The sequence below is a fragment of the Xiphophorus hellerii genome, unplaced genomic scaffold (genome assembly GCF_003331165.1).
Source record: "Xiphophorus hellerii strain 12219 unplaced genomic scaffold, Xiphophorus_hellerii-4.1 PGA_scaffold_58__1_contigs__length_500000, whole genome shotgun sequence".
Taxonomy (NCBI): Eukaryota; Metazoa; Chordata; class Actinopteri; order Cyprinodontiformes; family Poeciliidae; genus Xiphophorus; species Xiphophorus hellerii.
In genome coordinates, this window is record NW_022587633.1 from 320,420 (window position 1) to 336,147 (window position 15,728).

Here is a 15,728-nt window from a genome sequence, read left to right on the forward strand (position 1 = left end):
ACTGCAAGCTGTTTCAGAAACCGCTCACCTTCTCTTCTGTTGACTTTGGCGAAGCCCGGTCCGTGACTGGCTGACAGCTGAGAGGAGCTCCTGAAGGACGACGGCGGCAGATTGGACACCAGAGGGTTGTCACAAACTTCTGCTGACCAATCACACGCCAGAAAAGACAGAAGAGACACAAATCAGTATTTAGCATAAACAAACATCATTTCATGAAACTCACAGGGCTACGGGAAAAAGAAAAATCTGACTTTAATCTCAGACTTCTGACACTAATTCCACAATTTTGACTGTAATCTCAGAATTTTGACTTTAATTACAGAATTCGATTTTTTTCCCCATCAGAATTCTGACTTTAAATTCTGACTTTTTTTCTCAGACTTTCTCAGATTTTTGACTTTTTTCCTCAGAATTCTGATTTTTTTTTCAGAATTCCGAATTTAATTTCACAATTCTTACTTTAATCTTAGAATTTTAATTATTTTTCAGAATTCTAACATAAAACTCTGAAATGCGACTTTTTTCCTAAGAATAATAATTTTAATCTAAGAATTTTGACTTTAATCTTGAATTCCAATGTTTTTTCCACAAAATTTAGATTTTTTCTTCTCGTATTTCCAACATTTGTCCTCAGAATTCTGGCTGTTGATTTCAGTAACTAGCATAAAATTTCAAGGCTACAATGTGAAATGCTTTTTTTGGGGTTTTTTGCCAATGATTGCCGATGGATGAATAACGATTTCTTGCTGGATAAAGTAAAACACATTTTCAACAAGTAGCACAAAATGATCGTTGGTGAAAGTTTAGCAAATTATTGTGCACAAAACAGACAAATGGGCAAAATGGAGGAAAAGTTGATGTATGAATCTAATAAACTAAACTGCAGGTAATCGTTCGTTACCTGTAGTAATTCAAATTAACTAAAAAAGGTTTCAACACTACAGTATTTACCAGGTTTTGAGAACAGAGTAACATTTGGCTCTGGAGCTCTACTCAGTAATCGCTAATAGCTAATTGTTTATTTTGTTAAAAAACACATTAAAGCAACGTAACGTAGTGAAAAGAAAACTAGAGCAGAGGAACTGAAGTTTACTGCTGAAACTCGCCTTATTGTTCCTCCTGGAGCTGCAGCCAAGTGAAGGTGAGATCAGGTGAATTTAGCGAATGAGTCTCACACACACACACACACACACACACGCACACACACACACACAGAGAAAATCCACTGATGGGTGAAATGAAGAAAGGAGTTGATGGTGTCACTGCATTACTTAAAGACAGCAGCAATAAATGCCCAGATGAGGCACTGAGCCAAACTCCTCTGCATTTCTGCTCATATTTTATTCCTTCTTCAATTAACTCCAGGTGTCCTCCTCTGTTCACCCTCCTCCCCCCAAAGACATACAGTGACCTCTGACCTTTCTGGTTGTTTGTTTTTCACAACAAGTTTGAATCAATAATAGATTAAGTATTAAGTAATAGATTAGTATATGACAATCACATTCCTTCTTTTACAATCAGAGACGACTGGCAGCAAAACGTGTAATTGCTGCCATATTTTAAACTAAATCGATAATAAGCTGAACTAAGATAAAACATAATATATTTAAATCAGAGGTTTGATTTGGCCTTCATGTTGGCGCCTGACATTATATAGAGAATTGAAGACCAACACATTTTGAATTCATCCATCCATCAGGTTAGATAGAAATCAATGAACAGTTTAACCCTTTAAGACCCAAACAAAGAAAAACATAAAAAAACCAAAAAGTTCAGCCTGGTAGACGGTTTTTGTAGGAGTAATTTAGAGATTAAACCATGTTTTCATATTTTTTTGTTTGTTCTTGTACAGTTTAACTAAATATATTCCTTTACATAAAAAATTGCACGATAAATTAAAACAAGCTCAATAATTTCCGTTAGCATCATTTTTTGATTTTCTCTTTTCTCTGTTTCTCCCCAAAACTGGATGATAAAAATCTTTTCTCTGTTTCTTTGGTCTCAACTAGACTTTTTTTTGTTTACAAAAACTTCATGATTCATTTTATTTGTCGTTTCTGTGGTTTTGTTTATTTATTTAGGATATTAAAAATATCTTCCAGTTTCAGTGTTAAATGTTTTTATGATCCTTGAGAATATGTTCTTGCATCATTACGCTGTTACGATTATATTACTTGAAAAACAACAATATTATCGCAACTACTAATAATATTAATTGATTTATTTTTATTCTTAATATTGAAAAAAATGAATAACTTTTTTTCTTTTCTAACAAAATGGCAGCGCCTCTACTGGCTGCAGGAACCCATGTCTTATGTTGTTTGTTTGTGTTTTTATTCCCATTCCTGTTGTGTTTTATTTTGGATATTTTAAATATTTTCCAGTTGAAGTGTGATGTATTCTGTACAAAATTAAACTTTCCAGGACTTTGCATTGGCCTAGATACCATGCAGCAGCAGCAGCAGCAGCAGGTTGAGGGTTTGATTAAAACTTTGCCTCCTCTCCATGCGCCCGTGTGGATTCTCTGCAGGTTCTGCGGTTTCCTCCCAGTCCGACACATGCGGGTCGGGTTAATTGGTCTCGCTGAGCTGCCTTTAGGGAGTGAATGTGTGTGCGCGCATAGGTTGTTTATCCTGTGTGTCACCTGTGATAAAATTGCAGAAGTTGCTAATTTACGGCTGTAGACACTAATGAATCTTTGCAGCTGAAGACTGAGTTTGTTTGCCTTTACTAAGATTTGGAAAATCTTTTTAGGAACTTTAGCTGAACTTTTAATCTCTGTAGGTAAAAACAGTTACTGATTTAGTTAAATCTGTCCCCACAGAAACAGAACCAAACATGGAGAAGCAGAATTCAGCTTCTCAAACCACAAATCTGGAACAAACTTCTAGAAAACTGCAAAACTGCGGCAACACCGAGTTCCTTTTGATTCCTAGTAACTGGAACATTGATCAATATATTTGATGATTCACAAAACGTAATGTTTAATGCTTGTTTGTTTTTGAAATGTACTATAAAAATTAAACTTGACTCGATCTATTCAGACTTTTTTACAGTAAATACACAGTTTAAAAATACACTGTAAACCGTTACTTTGTATTTACTTGAAAAAGGTGAATGATTTCGACATGAATTTGGTTGAGGCTTTGCTAACATTCAACTAAACTAAGTCCAGTGAATCTTTGGGTGCATAGTGAATTACAAATTTGACTATAATCAAATAAATTAAGTGGATTTAACTTTTATTGCATAGTTATACTTAATATTTACTTAATATATTCAATAAATACGAGGTTGTATATATTTTTAAGTAAAGATGACTAATTAGGTTTTACAGTGTGCATTTAAGACAAAGTATATTTAGAATACAAACAACATTTTAGTAAAAGTATTAAACATCAAAATGAAAAAGCCCTGGGAAGGAGAAAAGCACCTTATTATCAGACGTTTTTAGCAAAGCCACAGAAGGACAACATGATAAATTGAGCTTAGATTAACTAAAAACATTATTTCTTAATAATTGTTTTTTATGTAACTTCTTACAATAATCAAATATGTTTTACATTTCAGCTGTGTAAGACAATTATTTTTCTTACACAGCTCATGTTGCTACACAACGATGACATGATAACAGATTAAACTGAACAATAAATTGTCCCAAAAAATATTGCGATAAATAATATTGTTGTTTTGAGACCATTTTCCACTAATAACGGTGTAATAACGCCCAACACTTATGCCCGGCACAAAAACTTTCACTGGATGATAAATGCAGCAGAAATTATTGCAATAAATGATAATATTGTCATTTTGAGACAATTTTCTATAAAATATAACAATAATGGAAATAATAATAATGCAAAAACACAGAGGAATATCACAATAAATTTTGCTGGACGATAAATTTACCCAGAAATTATTGCTTTAAATGATAATATTGTTGCTGTTATTGGTGTAATAACACAAGTACACTAATGCTTGGTAAATTGGACTGGATGATAAATTGCAGCAGAAATTATTGCAATAAACGATAATATTGTCATTTTGAGACAATTTTCTATAAATACAACAATAATGGAAATAATAATAATGCAAGTACTGAGGACTATCGCGATAAATTTTACTATATAAATTGTTACAAAAATTACTACAATAAACGATATAATTGTTATTGCTTTGAGACAATTTTCAACTAACACAATGACATTACTGTTAAAGTGTAAGTACATCTAGGCCTGTCGCAATAAACTACCGCAGTAGTTTTTGTGATTAACGATAATATTAGTGCTTCGAGACCATTTTCCAGTAAAGTACTGATAACGATGCAGTTTTCCCTCTCAAACACTAATGAACTTTAATTTTGTTCACACTGGAACTGGGAGAAATTTGAAAACAATAAAATAAAAAGAAACCACACAATCAAAATCATAGATAAAAAGGATTATGAAGTTTCTGCAAACAAAAGTGGCATTAAAAGTATGAATAATCAGAATGGAGAGTAATGTGCTTTTTTTTAATGCATCATGCGATAAATCGATTAATTACAACAGGCTTATTTCTACTATGTTGCCGTTTCAGAAACTGTTGTGTGACTTTAGCAGATTGTGAGTGATACTGGAGCTCACAGCTACTTATCTGACCTACAGACAGAACCATTTGATAAACGGGTCGGTTTTTAAAGAGGCGGACTTCCACACTGGAGCCGACCTTTTGCAAACACAAAATACCCCCGGGTCACAGAGGCAGACGGATGGCGGGCAGCTATCTGTCACTTTTATCGCTAAATTATTTGTCCCTGAATTAATAAATCCAGACTCATGAATGGCACCACAAGCCGCTGCCACCTTTATGCAACCTTGATTTAATTGGAACCTTTTATGACTCAACTTCTGCTGAACACATGACATTAAGTGAACTTGATTTATACCACACAAGTATGCACTGACCTCTGATTTGCTCTCCAAAAGTCGTTCATCCTATGATGGAGCATGAGGGACAGAAAAGGTTCAGGCAAAATGTCTCTCCCATTCAAATTAAATAGAATTTATTCACAGGTTTATGGTCTCTCTATGCAAACCAGCAGTCCATTATAAGTCCTAGAGAGGCAGAGTCGTTATGAAGCGGGGAGATAACCTCAAATTGAAACCAACTTCTCTCCCAGCATGTTTTTTTATCCACCTATTTTCTGTGAGGCTGGGTGCAAGTGGAAAAAACAACAACTGCTTAAAGTTATCCATGCAGTCGCAAACTCTTAAATAATCAAAAAACCAGCCCACATCCTTATCCACATGAGCATTACCCAGGTAACCCTGCTGCATCTGCAGAGCAATAATCAACCTGGAGGCGGAATAATATATTATTTTAGAGTAAGCAAAGTATACGTCTAGCTGCGCATGAAAGCAGGTTGGGATGGAAGCAGAAAAACAAAACCAAACAACAGAGGAGGGAGATGTAAGAGTGACGAAAATCATGATCACCTCGTTGTATTTCATGGTGGCAACGATACTGACACAAATCAGTAAGAGAAAAATACAAAGGTCTGTTATTTAAATGTCCGTCTGACAAAACTTTTCTCATCAAGTCGGTCCAATCAGTTGGTGGGAACCGACTCTGGGACAAGTTTGTTAATAAAATTAAAATAAAAACATTTTCATGTTTTAAAGCCATAAAACAGTAAATAAGTGGGTTTAAAATGCTCTAACAGGATAACACTGAATAGATGTTACTGTTGTTAGGGACGGACCGCTTCACTTTTTTCACTTCGGATACCAATAATTTGGTCAAATATGTAAAAACACCACAACTTCCATTTGTTCAGTCAGTGCAATTATGAGTAAATAATTTCATTAATTGGATTAATCATGATTAATCATTTGATCATTAATCATTTGATCAGGGACTAAATCTGGTCTAGAATGGCCAACTAAACTTAAAGAATGGCCTTTTTTCAGTCTGTATGCTCCAGTTAATGATTAATTGATCAATGAATTAGTTAATTATTATTTCAATAATCAATTAATCACAATTAATCATTTCAGCCCTCAACACCTTTGTTGATTGGTCAATTTGAAAGAGTAGATCTGGACTAGAGTGGCCAATTAAACTTGTTGGATGGCTGTTTTTGTCCTCTAGAGAATGATTAATTGATTACTAACTTAGTCAGTGATTATTTCAATAATCAATTAATTACGACTAATTCGATAAATCCTTTCAGGTCCTTAACACTTCTGTGGAAAAGGGAAAATATTTCTCAATTTGAGAGAGTAGATCTGGACCAGAGTGGCCAGTGAAGCTTGCTGGTGTAAACAGAAAGGGAGGAGATGATGTCAGGTGTTTTATAGAGGAAATAATTGCCATCTGTTGCAGTTACAGTATGTCTGATGGGAGAACTGCATGAAAAAAAGAATTACTTCACAAGCCTGTAAATGTCAGTGATGCACACAAGGTCTGAAGAAGAGAAGGTCTGGCAGTGAAACGTCTAGCGACGCAGCGCAGACAACGACGCAGCGCAGGCTGCAACGACGCAGCGCAGCAGCGCAGGCTGCAACGACGACACAGTACAGATTATTTACCTAACAGGCTTGTTCAGGTTCAGATTTACAAATCCGCATGATTGAGCAGCTCAAGGAGGAAAAGCGTCAGTGTGGATGTGACTAAAAGGCATTACACAGATCTAGAGAGAATACACTGAAAAAAATCTAGAGTGACATTTACTCAGAAAAACCTAGGCAAGTTTTTACACTTGGACTTTTTGAAGTGAACATCACAAAGATTTTAATTTTGCTTAGTAATAAGACGGGGTTTTAACAAACTTTTAGGTGAATTTTAGTTGCACATTTGTACAAAATAGATTCTTGTTTTGGGTCATAAACAGGAGTAAATTTCTGCCAAAAATCTCAGAAATTTTTAGATTAATTGTCTAGAAAAAAACTCAGACATTTCTGAGATCAAAACCTTGACATTTTTCTAAAAAAAACAAAACCCACAAACTTTAAGATTAATCTCAGACATTTTCTAGAAAACTTGGAAATTTCTGAGTTTCAAAAATTTGATTTTCAGCTTCTGAATCTCAGACATTTTCAAGTTTTTTCAGAACATTTCTGAGATTAATCTCAAACTTTCTGATTTTTTTTTCTCACAATTTTTTTGACTGAGAAAATAGATGAAGCTTTGACCCTTAGATGCCTTAAAACAGTTTCTGTGACAAATTAAGACGAGGTTTAAGTAGTTGGTGCGGCTGGTAGCACAATGCATTGTGGGATACCTTGCCAGCCAATCCCCACTGCCACATACTTCAAAACAACTAAGTTAATTATTGAAATGTGTTTTATAAGCGCTTAATGTAACTATGTTATAATTGATTGAATTAATGTCAACATTGCAATCCATCTTGACCAAAATCAAGTTTTCAAGTATTTATCTTTTTCAATTAAACACAGTCTTAAAATTTACAGTGTTTTGGACATTGTGAATTAATGTCTGGTTCACTTCTACAACACAATTAAATTTTACATGCATTCGTTAAGTTAATAACTTATTAAAATAGTTTAGTTCCTTCTACTTTGCATGTCATATTAAATTTACTTGCTCTACTTTTGTGTGATACAGATTTACTAATAAATTCAAAGTAACACAATAAATTTACCATGCCATTTTAAAGTAAAGGTGCTAACATTATAATTTGTAGTAAACTTTACAAAATGGGACCAAAAAGTATTTTTTTCAGTGTAAAACTGAAGGAACTTTCCACCCTTTTTGTGGTTTTATCTGTCATTTGATTTCCAAGCTCTTTTATTGCCTCTAAGGATTAATCTTTACAAAAGACAGATAAATAAAAGCTGTAACTGACTGCAAATGTAAAAATATCCTGTGAAAACCACCAGTTATTGTTTGTAATTGTTTGTTATGGTCTTCATGTTTGAGTTGCAGAGGAAATTATAACTTAGGGAACATAATTTACCTGTTTGATAACACTGCAGATCAATTTCAGCCCATGATATTTCCCCTTTAAAAGCTGTTATCTCTCCCAAACAATCAATAAAGCTAAGAAATAACAGAGCCTATCGATGCTTCTCTTCTCCGTCCTCCTCCTGGATCCATCTATCGATTCCCACAATCGATTTCAGATCCATCTCCAGCTGATTGAACACTTCTGAAAGTATTTTGATACAGTAATCATTAGATTTCACTGAGTAATCCCAACTGTGCAAGTCTTGAAACTATGAGTCCAAAACCTCCCATGTTAAAACAAAACAAATCACAGGAATGTAGAAACTCAACAGAGTAAAGATCCATGGAGAAAATAAAGTGGTTTCCTTTAAAATAATCCCTGTCCTCAAAAATCAACTCACAAGGTATTTTCTGGAAGCTTATTAGAGTATAAAACTGGAGCAAAGCAGCAGAAGAATCCCCCTGTTAAATCTTTACTCATGTCCTCTGACAGACTCTCTCTCTTTTTCTTTCTTTCTCTCTCTCTCACTTGCTTTCGAAGAAAACATGAAATGTTTCAAAGAGAAACTGCTTTTATTTTTGCTTTCAAACTTTCAGAATCAGGTCACTGACTGAAGAGCATCTCTTAAGGCTTCAGATTAGATCTGTCTCTAATCTGAAGAATTAGACAAAATTAGTTATTCTGCGATTAAAATTCATGATACATCTGTTTCTGCCAAAATTTGCAAGATGTGAAATTTTTCATTAAAAGAGAGACATCCAGAAAGTATGGGAGAGGATTAGAGCCAATAAAAAAAATACAAAAATGTAAGTGGACATTTTCTCTCCAAGTTTAAAAAATATTTTAAAAGTTCTGACTTTTAATCTCAGGAGGTCAAAGTCAAAATTCTGAGAAAAAAAGTCACAATCTTATGACTGGCTTAAAGGCAGATGCAGGATTTTTTTTCAATGGTCTCATATATATATATATATATATATATATATATATACATATAAAATTTATTTTGTTTGTTTTTGTTGTTTTCAGCATCCTTAGTAATTGAATGTACTCATTTCTCTACTGTTTCAAGTCATTTATATCGTCCACCTGAACTTAAATCCCACTTTGGTAACATAAATTACCTCCCAACCGCCTTAAAATGACCCAAAAAGTTGCGTGAATAACGAGCAGCACCAGAAGCGCACGAGCCGCTCACCTTCTCCATGTGTCCCGCGTGATCCAAGCAGCGCTGAGGCGACAAACGCGATAATCCCAGCGAGTATTTGACTCCTCGGAGACATGCTGAAGCGCCAGGATGCTGAAGAGCCCAACTCCGCTTGTCAGGAGGCAGCCGATCCGTCCGCCGCGGCTCCGCTCCGGTGCGCCGCGCCGCGCTGCAGCAGAGCCTGCAGCAGGGTGTAGAGCCTGGCCAGCAGCCGGGCAGAGGGACGGATGCTCTTACACCGACTACCTTGTGTCAATTAGAGCACGCAGGGAGAGGCAGGGGGGGTTTATGAGGCTTTGGCAGGTCCGAGCCAAAAGCACAACCGCTGCTTCCGAGATGCTGGCGGATTTAAGACTTCCAGTCAGAGAAAGTCCTTAGTTCAGCACAGAGAGCAGCAGGCTGCGCTACCTTTAACTCTTTAGGTAGCTCCCAACGGTGTGTGTGTTATACAGAGGTGGGCAAAGTACCCAGAAATTGTACTCAAGTCAGAGTAGAACTACTTCAACATATTTTTATTCATTATAAAAAGTAGCCATCCAAGAAATTACTGAAGTAAGAGTAAAACAGTGTTTGGTAAAATGGCAAGTCAAGTACTGAGTAACTGATCAAATTATCAATCATATCGTTATAGTTACATTTACTCAATTACATATACTTTAATAACTTTTTTGAAAAAAGTCTACTTTTAGGAGCATTTTCGTACTTTTAACTTTTACTTGAGTCATTTTTATCACAAAGTTTGCTACTCTTGAGCAAAACTTCTGGATTTTCTACCCACAGAATGAAAAACAAACTTATTTTAACCAAAAACATGGGCGGATAATTTTAAAATCCTACTGTGTGAACCAGACATTAAACTGCTGCTGCGCAAGTTAATCAACAGGTTGTTGCTAGGTAACCAAAGAGTGAGTGAAAAAGCTTACAGTATTTATTTATTTGTTTATTTAAAAAAAATGTTATTTTATTTTAGGAGTTTAAGAATTTGTTTGAAGTTTTCATTCTTTTCTCTTTACTATTTTATGTTTGTATTGTTAACTGAAATTCATGAAAAATGTTTGCTTATGGTCAGAAAGACTGTAAAAAAAATTGTTAAATCTTTTTTGTGGTCCACAAGAGAAAAAACAAACTGAAATACTATTATATTGATTTTCCTTTTTACTTGTACATAACTTCTAAGGTCACAAAGAAAATAAAATTAAGTCAGACTTTGAAATGAAAATCCAAAAATATTTAGTTTTGCCTTTTAGGGATTCTGTAAGATATAACTGTGGAAAAGTAATCCGCATGTTCAAACCTCAAGTTTGTAAATTTACCATAAATGTGCCAGTGGGGTTTCAAAAATACATCTTAAAATGCAGATTACCTGTCATTCCCATGCTAAAATAAGATTATTTTTAGAGTATATATTTTATGGGTTTTCAGCAGCCATTATGTTCAGAAAAATTAACGCTACAAAGAAAACAAAGTGTTGAAATTACAAACATCTTCTATCACTTTTTGCACAGTTTTCCTTAAAAATATTTAGTTAGAGAAATAAAAGAAAAATCTTAATTTTAAGTAGTGAAGACAGTATTTAATCTACACAAACCAAAACAAACAGAACTCTGGAACTGTCACCTTATCAAGCATCACTTAGGATGTTGATCAGCATCTCTGTGTTTATTTACTCTAAAAAGCAACTTTATTCATGTTTTTGCTACGCAGACCTGGATCAAACCCTGGGTTGATTTAACACAAAGAGATTGAGTTTTAGGTTTATGGTTTTTGGCCCAACATACTGGGTTAGGTTTTTAATCCAAAGCTTGTTTTGTGTCAATAAGTCAATAATTTCTTAATATTAGTGAAAAAGTACCAGTTCACTAGCAGATTATTTCACTTAGTATTTTTACACCAATATTATTGAATTTTTAACTTAAAATAAGTTCCCATATCTTCTTGAAAAGTTACTTGTAAGTTAGCTTTGTCTTATTTCAAGTATAATAAGATATTTGCGTTAAAAACTTGACTAAAGATTCTTGGTAAGACTTTGTTTTTGCAGCGTGTGTGTGTGTGTGTGTGTGTGTGTGTGTATGTGTGCACATTTTTGTTGTTGTTTTGGTTTAAAAATGCAGAAATCCCATCAAATCTCAAAAACCCACACCAGGTGAATGTCTGCACTGGTGCATGGTTTACAAATATAGATAAGTGATAAATGGTTCTGAAAACAGAAAGTCAAACATTCTGCTGACCTTCAGGTTGAGTGGAAACAGTGAAGGTCATGAGTAGGCGTGTCAGTCCTCTAGCTCTGCTTGTGTTCACTTCCTCTGATCTTTGTCTGCCTCAGCAAGGTTAGGAATTATTTATGTTATTTTCAGAATAGAAATCACAAAAACTGAACAAAGTTTGTTCTTTAATAACAGATGAAACTGGATTAGATCTTTGGATGAAAGAAATCATCCTGTTTTCTGCAGTTATTATGCAAATCTAAGGTATTGTAACACAAAAAGGCCCCTGATAAAGAGCTTAACAACTTCACTGCAGTGCAAAGATAAATCCTCAAAAGATGCACCTCAGTTCTTTTGGAAGAAATTTTATTTAATCTTACAAGGCTCAGTACTCACCTGCAGAAGTAAATCTGCAGACTGGGATTTTGTTTCTCTCATCTGGTCTGAAAATAACAAAACAAAAACTGTAGTTTTAGTTTTGCAAAGAAAACATTCTGACTTTTGAAGTTCAGTGTTCAAATCCCGTCAGTCTAGCAATTCATAAATGACAAAAAAAAATACACAATGCTCAGATTTACTTTCAGAAATAGAGGCAGGAAACACTTACAGCGTTACCAAAAATAGTTTGAATCCCCCAAAACCCACAAATCCAACCGAAACCAAAGCAAATCTTTCACACATTTCTTCAACAGTCCATATTAACCGCATTTAAACTCCAGGAAATAGAAGCAGGAGCAGCAAATCGTTAAAATGAGAAACTTTCTTGTTATAGTGAGACATAAAAATCCAGAGTTTTATATCTTTTATAACAACATACTGTACATATCTCCTTAAAACCAAAATAGGTTCTCATTTGAATGAGAAAAGCCGCCGCAGTAAAACAGCAGCACCTCATGGGAAGATCATCGTCTAGAAAAACAAAACAGTAAGAAGGTTTAGAGTCAGAGTTTAGTTATTTTAATAAGATACAAAACTCATTAAAACAGAAATGTTATAACAAGATGATAAAACTTCTTAAGACAAGAAATCTTTTTAAACAAATTATCTTGTTGTAATAAGGAAGTTTTTTGTTCTAGTTGAAATTATTTCAGCTACCTAATGCATCAACTCTGACACATAACATCTCTGGTTTTTGTCTTTTTTGAAACCTTTTCAGTGTTATAAAAGTCCACTGAGCTCCTTATCAACATCTTTGGATTCTACAGTTTTTCTTTCACCACACTTTTATGTTTGAAATCCTTAAAAAAATGTTTAAATTAGAAATATAACCAAAATGTACGGTAAATCACAAACTGGCTGTAACTAAGTATCTATTTTATTTGTTACTTTTTGGGGAAAATTAAGTAGAATTTAATGACTTTGGACCGACAACTACGGCGGTGTAGGAGGGTAATTACCCATAAGGGGGGAAAAGAGGAGCAAAAATTTCAGAAACTTTGAAATTGACATCAGAAACTTTTGAGAAAAACAAACATTTCTGAGCTTGAAAAGGTGAAAATTTACTAGAAAGACTCAAAGATTTTGAGATTAATTGTAGTGATTTGAGTTTTTCTGTGTGTTTATTTTAGTTTCTGTGTTTTCCCGTCTCCCCCTGGATTAGTAACAGCTGTTCCTTGTTTCTCCTGACCGTCTCCCTGTGAATTTAAACCCACCTGTGTTTTTTGCTCCTTGTTGGGTCCTTGTCTAATCTGTCTTGCTGTTTGTCAAGCTGTCAGTTATTCATTTGTACCAGTTGCTACCAGTTGTTAGCATTAGCCGTCCGCTCATTCTGTGCTGCCTGGATTTTGTTATCATTTATCATTAAATCATCATCTCCTTCAGACCAACCTGGGTCCTCTGCGTCTGCCTCACCACCTCCAACCGCATTTTATGACATTAGTCAAAACAATTTTGAGGAAAAAAAAAAAGAAGAAAATTTGTGAGTTTCAAAAGTAAAAAAATGCAACTTTTGAAACTCAGAAATTTCTAAATAGAAAATTTCTGAGCTCAATCCCCAAATTTCAGATTTGTTTGCCAAATTTTTGACTTTTAAAACTCAGAAATTTTGCAGTTTTTTTCTAGAACATTTCTGAGACCAATTAAAAATTTCAGAGTTTTTTAGTGGAAATGTAGTCCTTTGTTCCCAGACTACAGTGGCCTTAATAAAGAGAATTTATCTAACGTCAAAAAGCACCAAATCACAATTTAATAAATCTATAAAAAGATGAGAAACAAAGACAATAAAATCTATCAGTCTGGAAAACTGTTTTCAAGGGTTTTTGATTTTGATTTTAAACGGAGTCCCTGCTCAAAATTCTGTGAAAGAGGAACTGAGCCTTGTGCCAGAAGCCATTAAAATGCTGTTTACGTCGTTTTAAACTGTGTGATTGTGAGCGTGAGAGGGAATAAAAATAGCGACAGGTATTTTGTTCCATATAACACAGTAGGAGTGTAACAGGTAAACCTTCTATGGATGCAAACTCAACTAAAAACCCACCTGTTTAGGATTGTATTTGAAACGTAATCAATTACAAATTTATTGATGGAACCTGAATTAATGTCGTGTTTTGATTGTTGATTCTATGTTGCATTGTGTTTCTCTGTTTGATATGATGTAAAGCACTTTGAGATGACTTGCTGCTGAAATGTGCTATACAAATAAAATTTGATTGATTGATTCCAGAGAGCAACAGTGAGATTTAAAAACCACAAGTAGAGAAAACATGGACTTTCGCTAAACTTCTCACTTCTATTAATTAAGTTGAATGTTTATAGTTGAATGTTTGTGACAGAATGGAAACAAAGAAACTGGGCTAAAATAAATATGCATGAGACAATTTTGGGGCAAAAACAAAAAAAATAATGTTGTTCAAATAAACAAAAGAACATTTCATGACTTTTGGGAAAATATTCCTTGACCTGACGAGACAAAAGTGGAAATGTCTGGAAGATGCATCTTCCATCAAATTTGGCATAAAACTGATGCAGCATTTCAGGAAACACGTCTTATTAAATATTATGATTACAATGTGACTGTTTGGTGGTTGCTTTGTATTTCATTTGTAAAGCATAATTTAAATCCATGCATCATTTTTTTTATGTATATGGTTCCTTCTGCTGTTTTGTCACATATAATCTCAAATGAAGGACATTGAAATTTGAACAAAATGGAAAATGAAAAAAAAATTCACTGGATATGTATGAGTCCTACTTTTTTGCACAGCATTTTGGATCTTTAGCATATGAAAAGCTTATTTCTAGTTTTCCTCATGCTGGAGATGGATCCTCTCTAATAAAAACCAAATAATCTCTTTAAAATAGCCAGTTTTTGATGTGATGTGGAGGAGTTTAAATTAAATGCACTGGGGACGCGATCAGTCTCATTCCATCTATAAAATAAGCATAATGTGAGTAAACTACAATGATTTACATATCATTTGCATATGCATGGCTATACAGGTGCAGAGCGGCTTATTTTGGCATGAATCTACTCCACATGGCTCTATTTCCCTGCAGTATGTAGCCCTCAAATGAACACTAACAAGACCTGGGTGCGAAGCCAGAATGAGCTGTGTGCCGGCTGGTTTGTTTCCCCGCTGATACAGCGGACTGCCAGCAACGATAAAGCTGCTGTGTGATCATATTTAACAAAGCATGTAGGGTAAGGGATGATGGCTGGCAGCAAAAAATGAGAGGAGGCACCTGTTCATTTGCGGTACGATGAAAGAAGAATGACTGAAGTGCTACGTAAGAAAAATACCTGCAGTGAAATACACCAGGTAGAACGAAGCCTGTGGACAACAGCGTGTAGGAGTTATAGCAGCAAACACACGCTTAAAGGTGACCTATTATGCTTCCTTGAACAGTGATTTTAACAGTTAGGGTACTCTTTTTATTTTCTTGCACAAAATCACTCTTATATAATGAGATTTAGTTTGGTGAGCTCCAGTCAGAATGAACCGTTTTAGGGCGTCCTGTCCCTTTAACTGCAAATAAGCTGCTTCTAGCCACACCCCCCAACTCAACATTTTACTTTAAATCCCTTTAAATTTATCAAAGAGCTGAACGTTAATGAGTATAAAGGTTAAGAAATGAAGACCAACAGTCAAACAACATGTGGGTTCCAACACACTTCCTCAAACTAAGTTTTTTTTTCCCTTGATAAATTTCACAATTCTCCCTAAACCTAGATTGCACATCCTTGTGACTACTTGATTCTCTCTCTCTTTTAAATATGGACAGATGTTTAGATTCCAGTTTTTAAGTGTAGAAAATAGGATTTATCAACCAAAGTGGACTGAAACATTATTGAACAGTTGAGCCTGTTTTACATTGGCTTTAAGGACGGTTTCTGAAACTATGCAGTTTCCTCTCAAATTATATTTCATCT

The 15,728-nt window shown here is 34.6% G+C and overlaps 1 protein-coding gene across 1 annotated transcript in view; it reads right to left on the reverse strand.

Moving 5' to 3' along the window:
* The window catches only part of LOC116716449 (contactin-associated protein-like 4), a 90,897-nt gene extending 81,357 nt beyond the window's left edge, over positions 1-9,540 (reverse strand). The window contains exons 1-2 of the mRNA XM_032557284.1: positions 9,147-9,540; positions 29-139 (exon numbers count right to left, since the gene is read on the reverse strand). Coding sequence (XP_032413175.1) covers positions 29-139; positions 9,147-9,231 — 196 coding nt within the window. The 5' untranslated portion in view covers positions 9,232-9,540. The remainder of the gene's footprint in view (positions 1-28; positions 140-9,146) is intronic.
* Between the last annotated feature and the right edge of the window lie 6,188 nt (positions 9,541-15,728).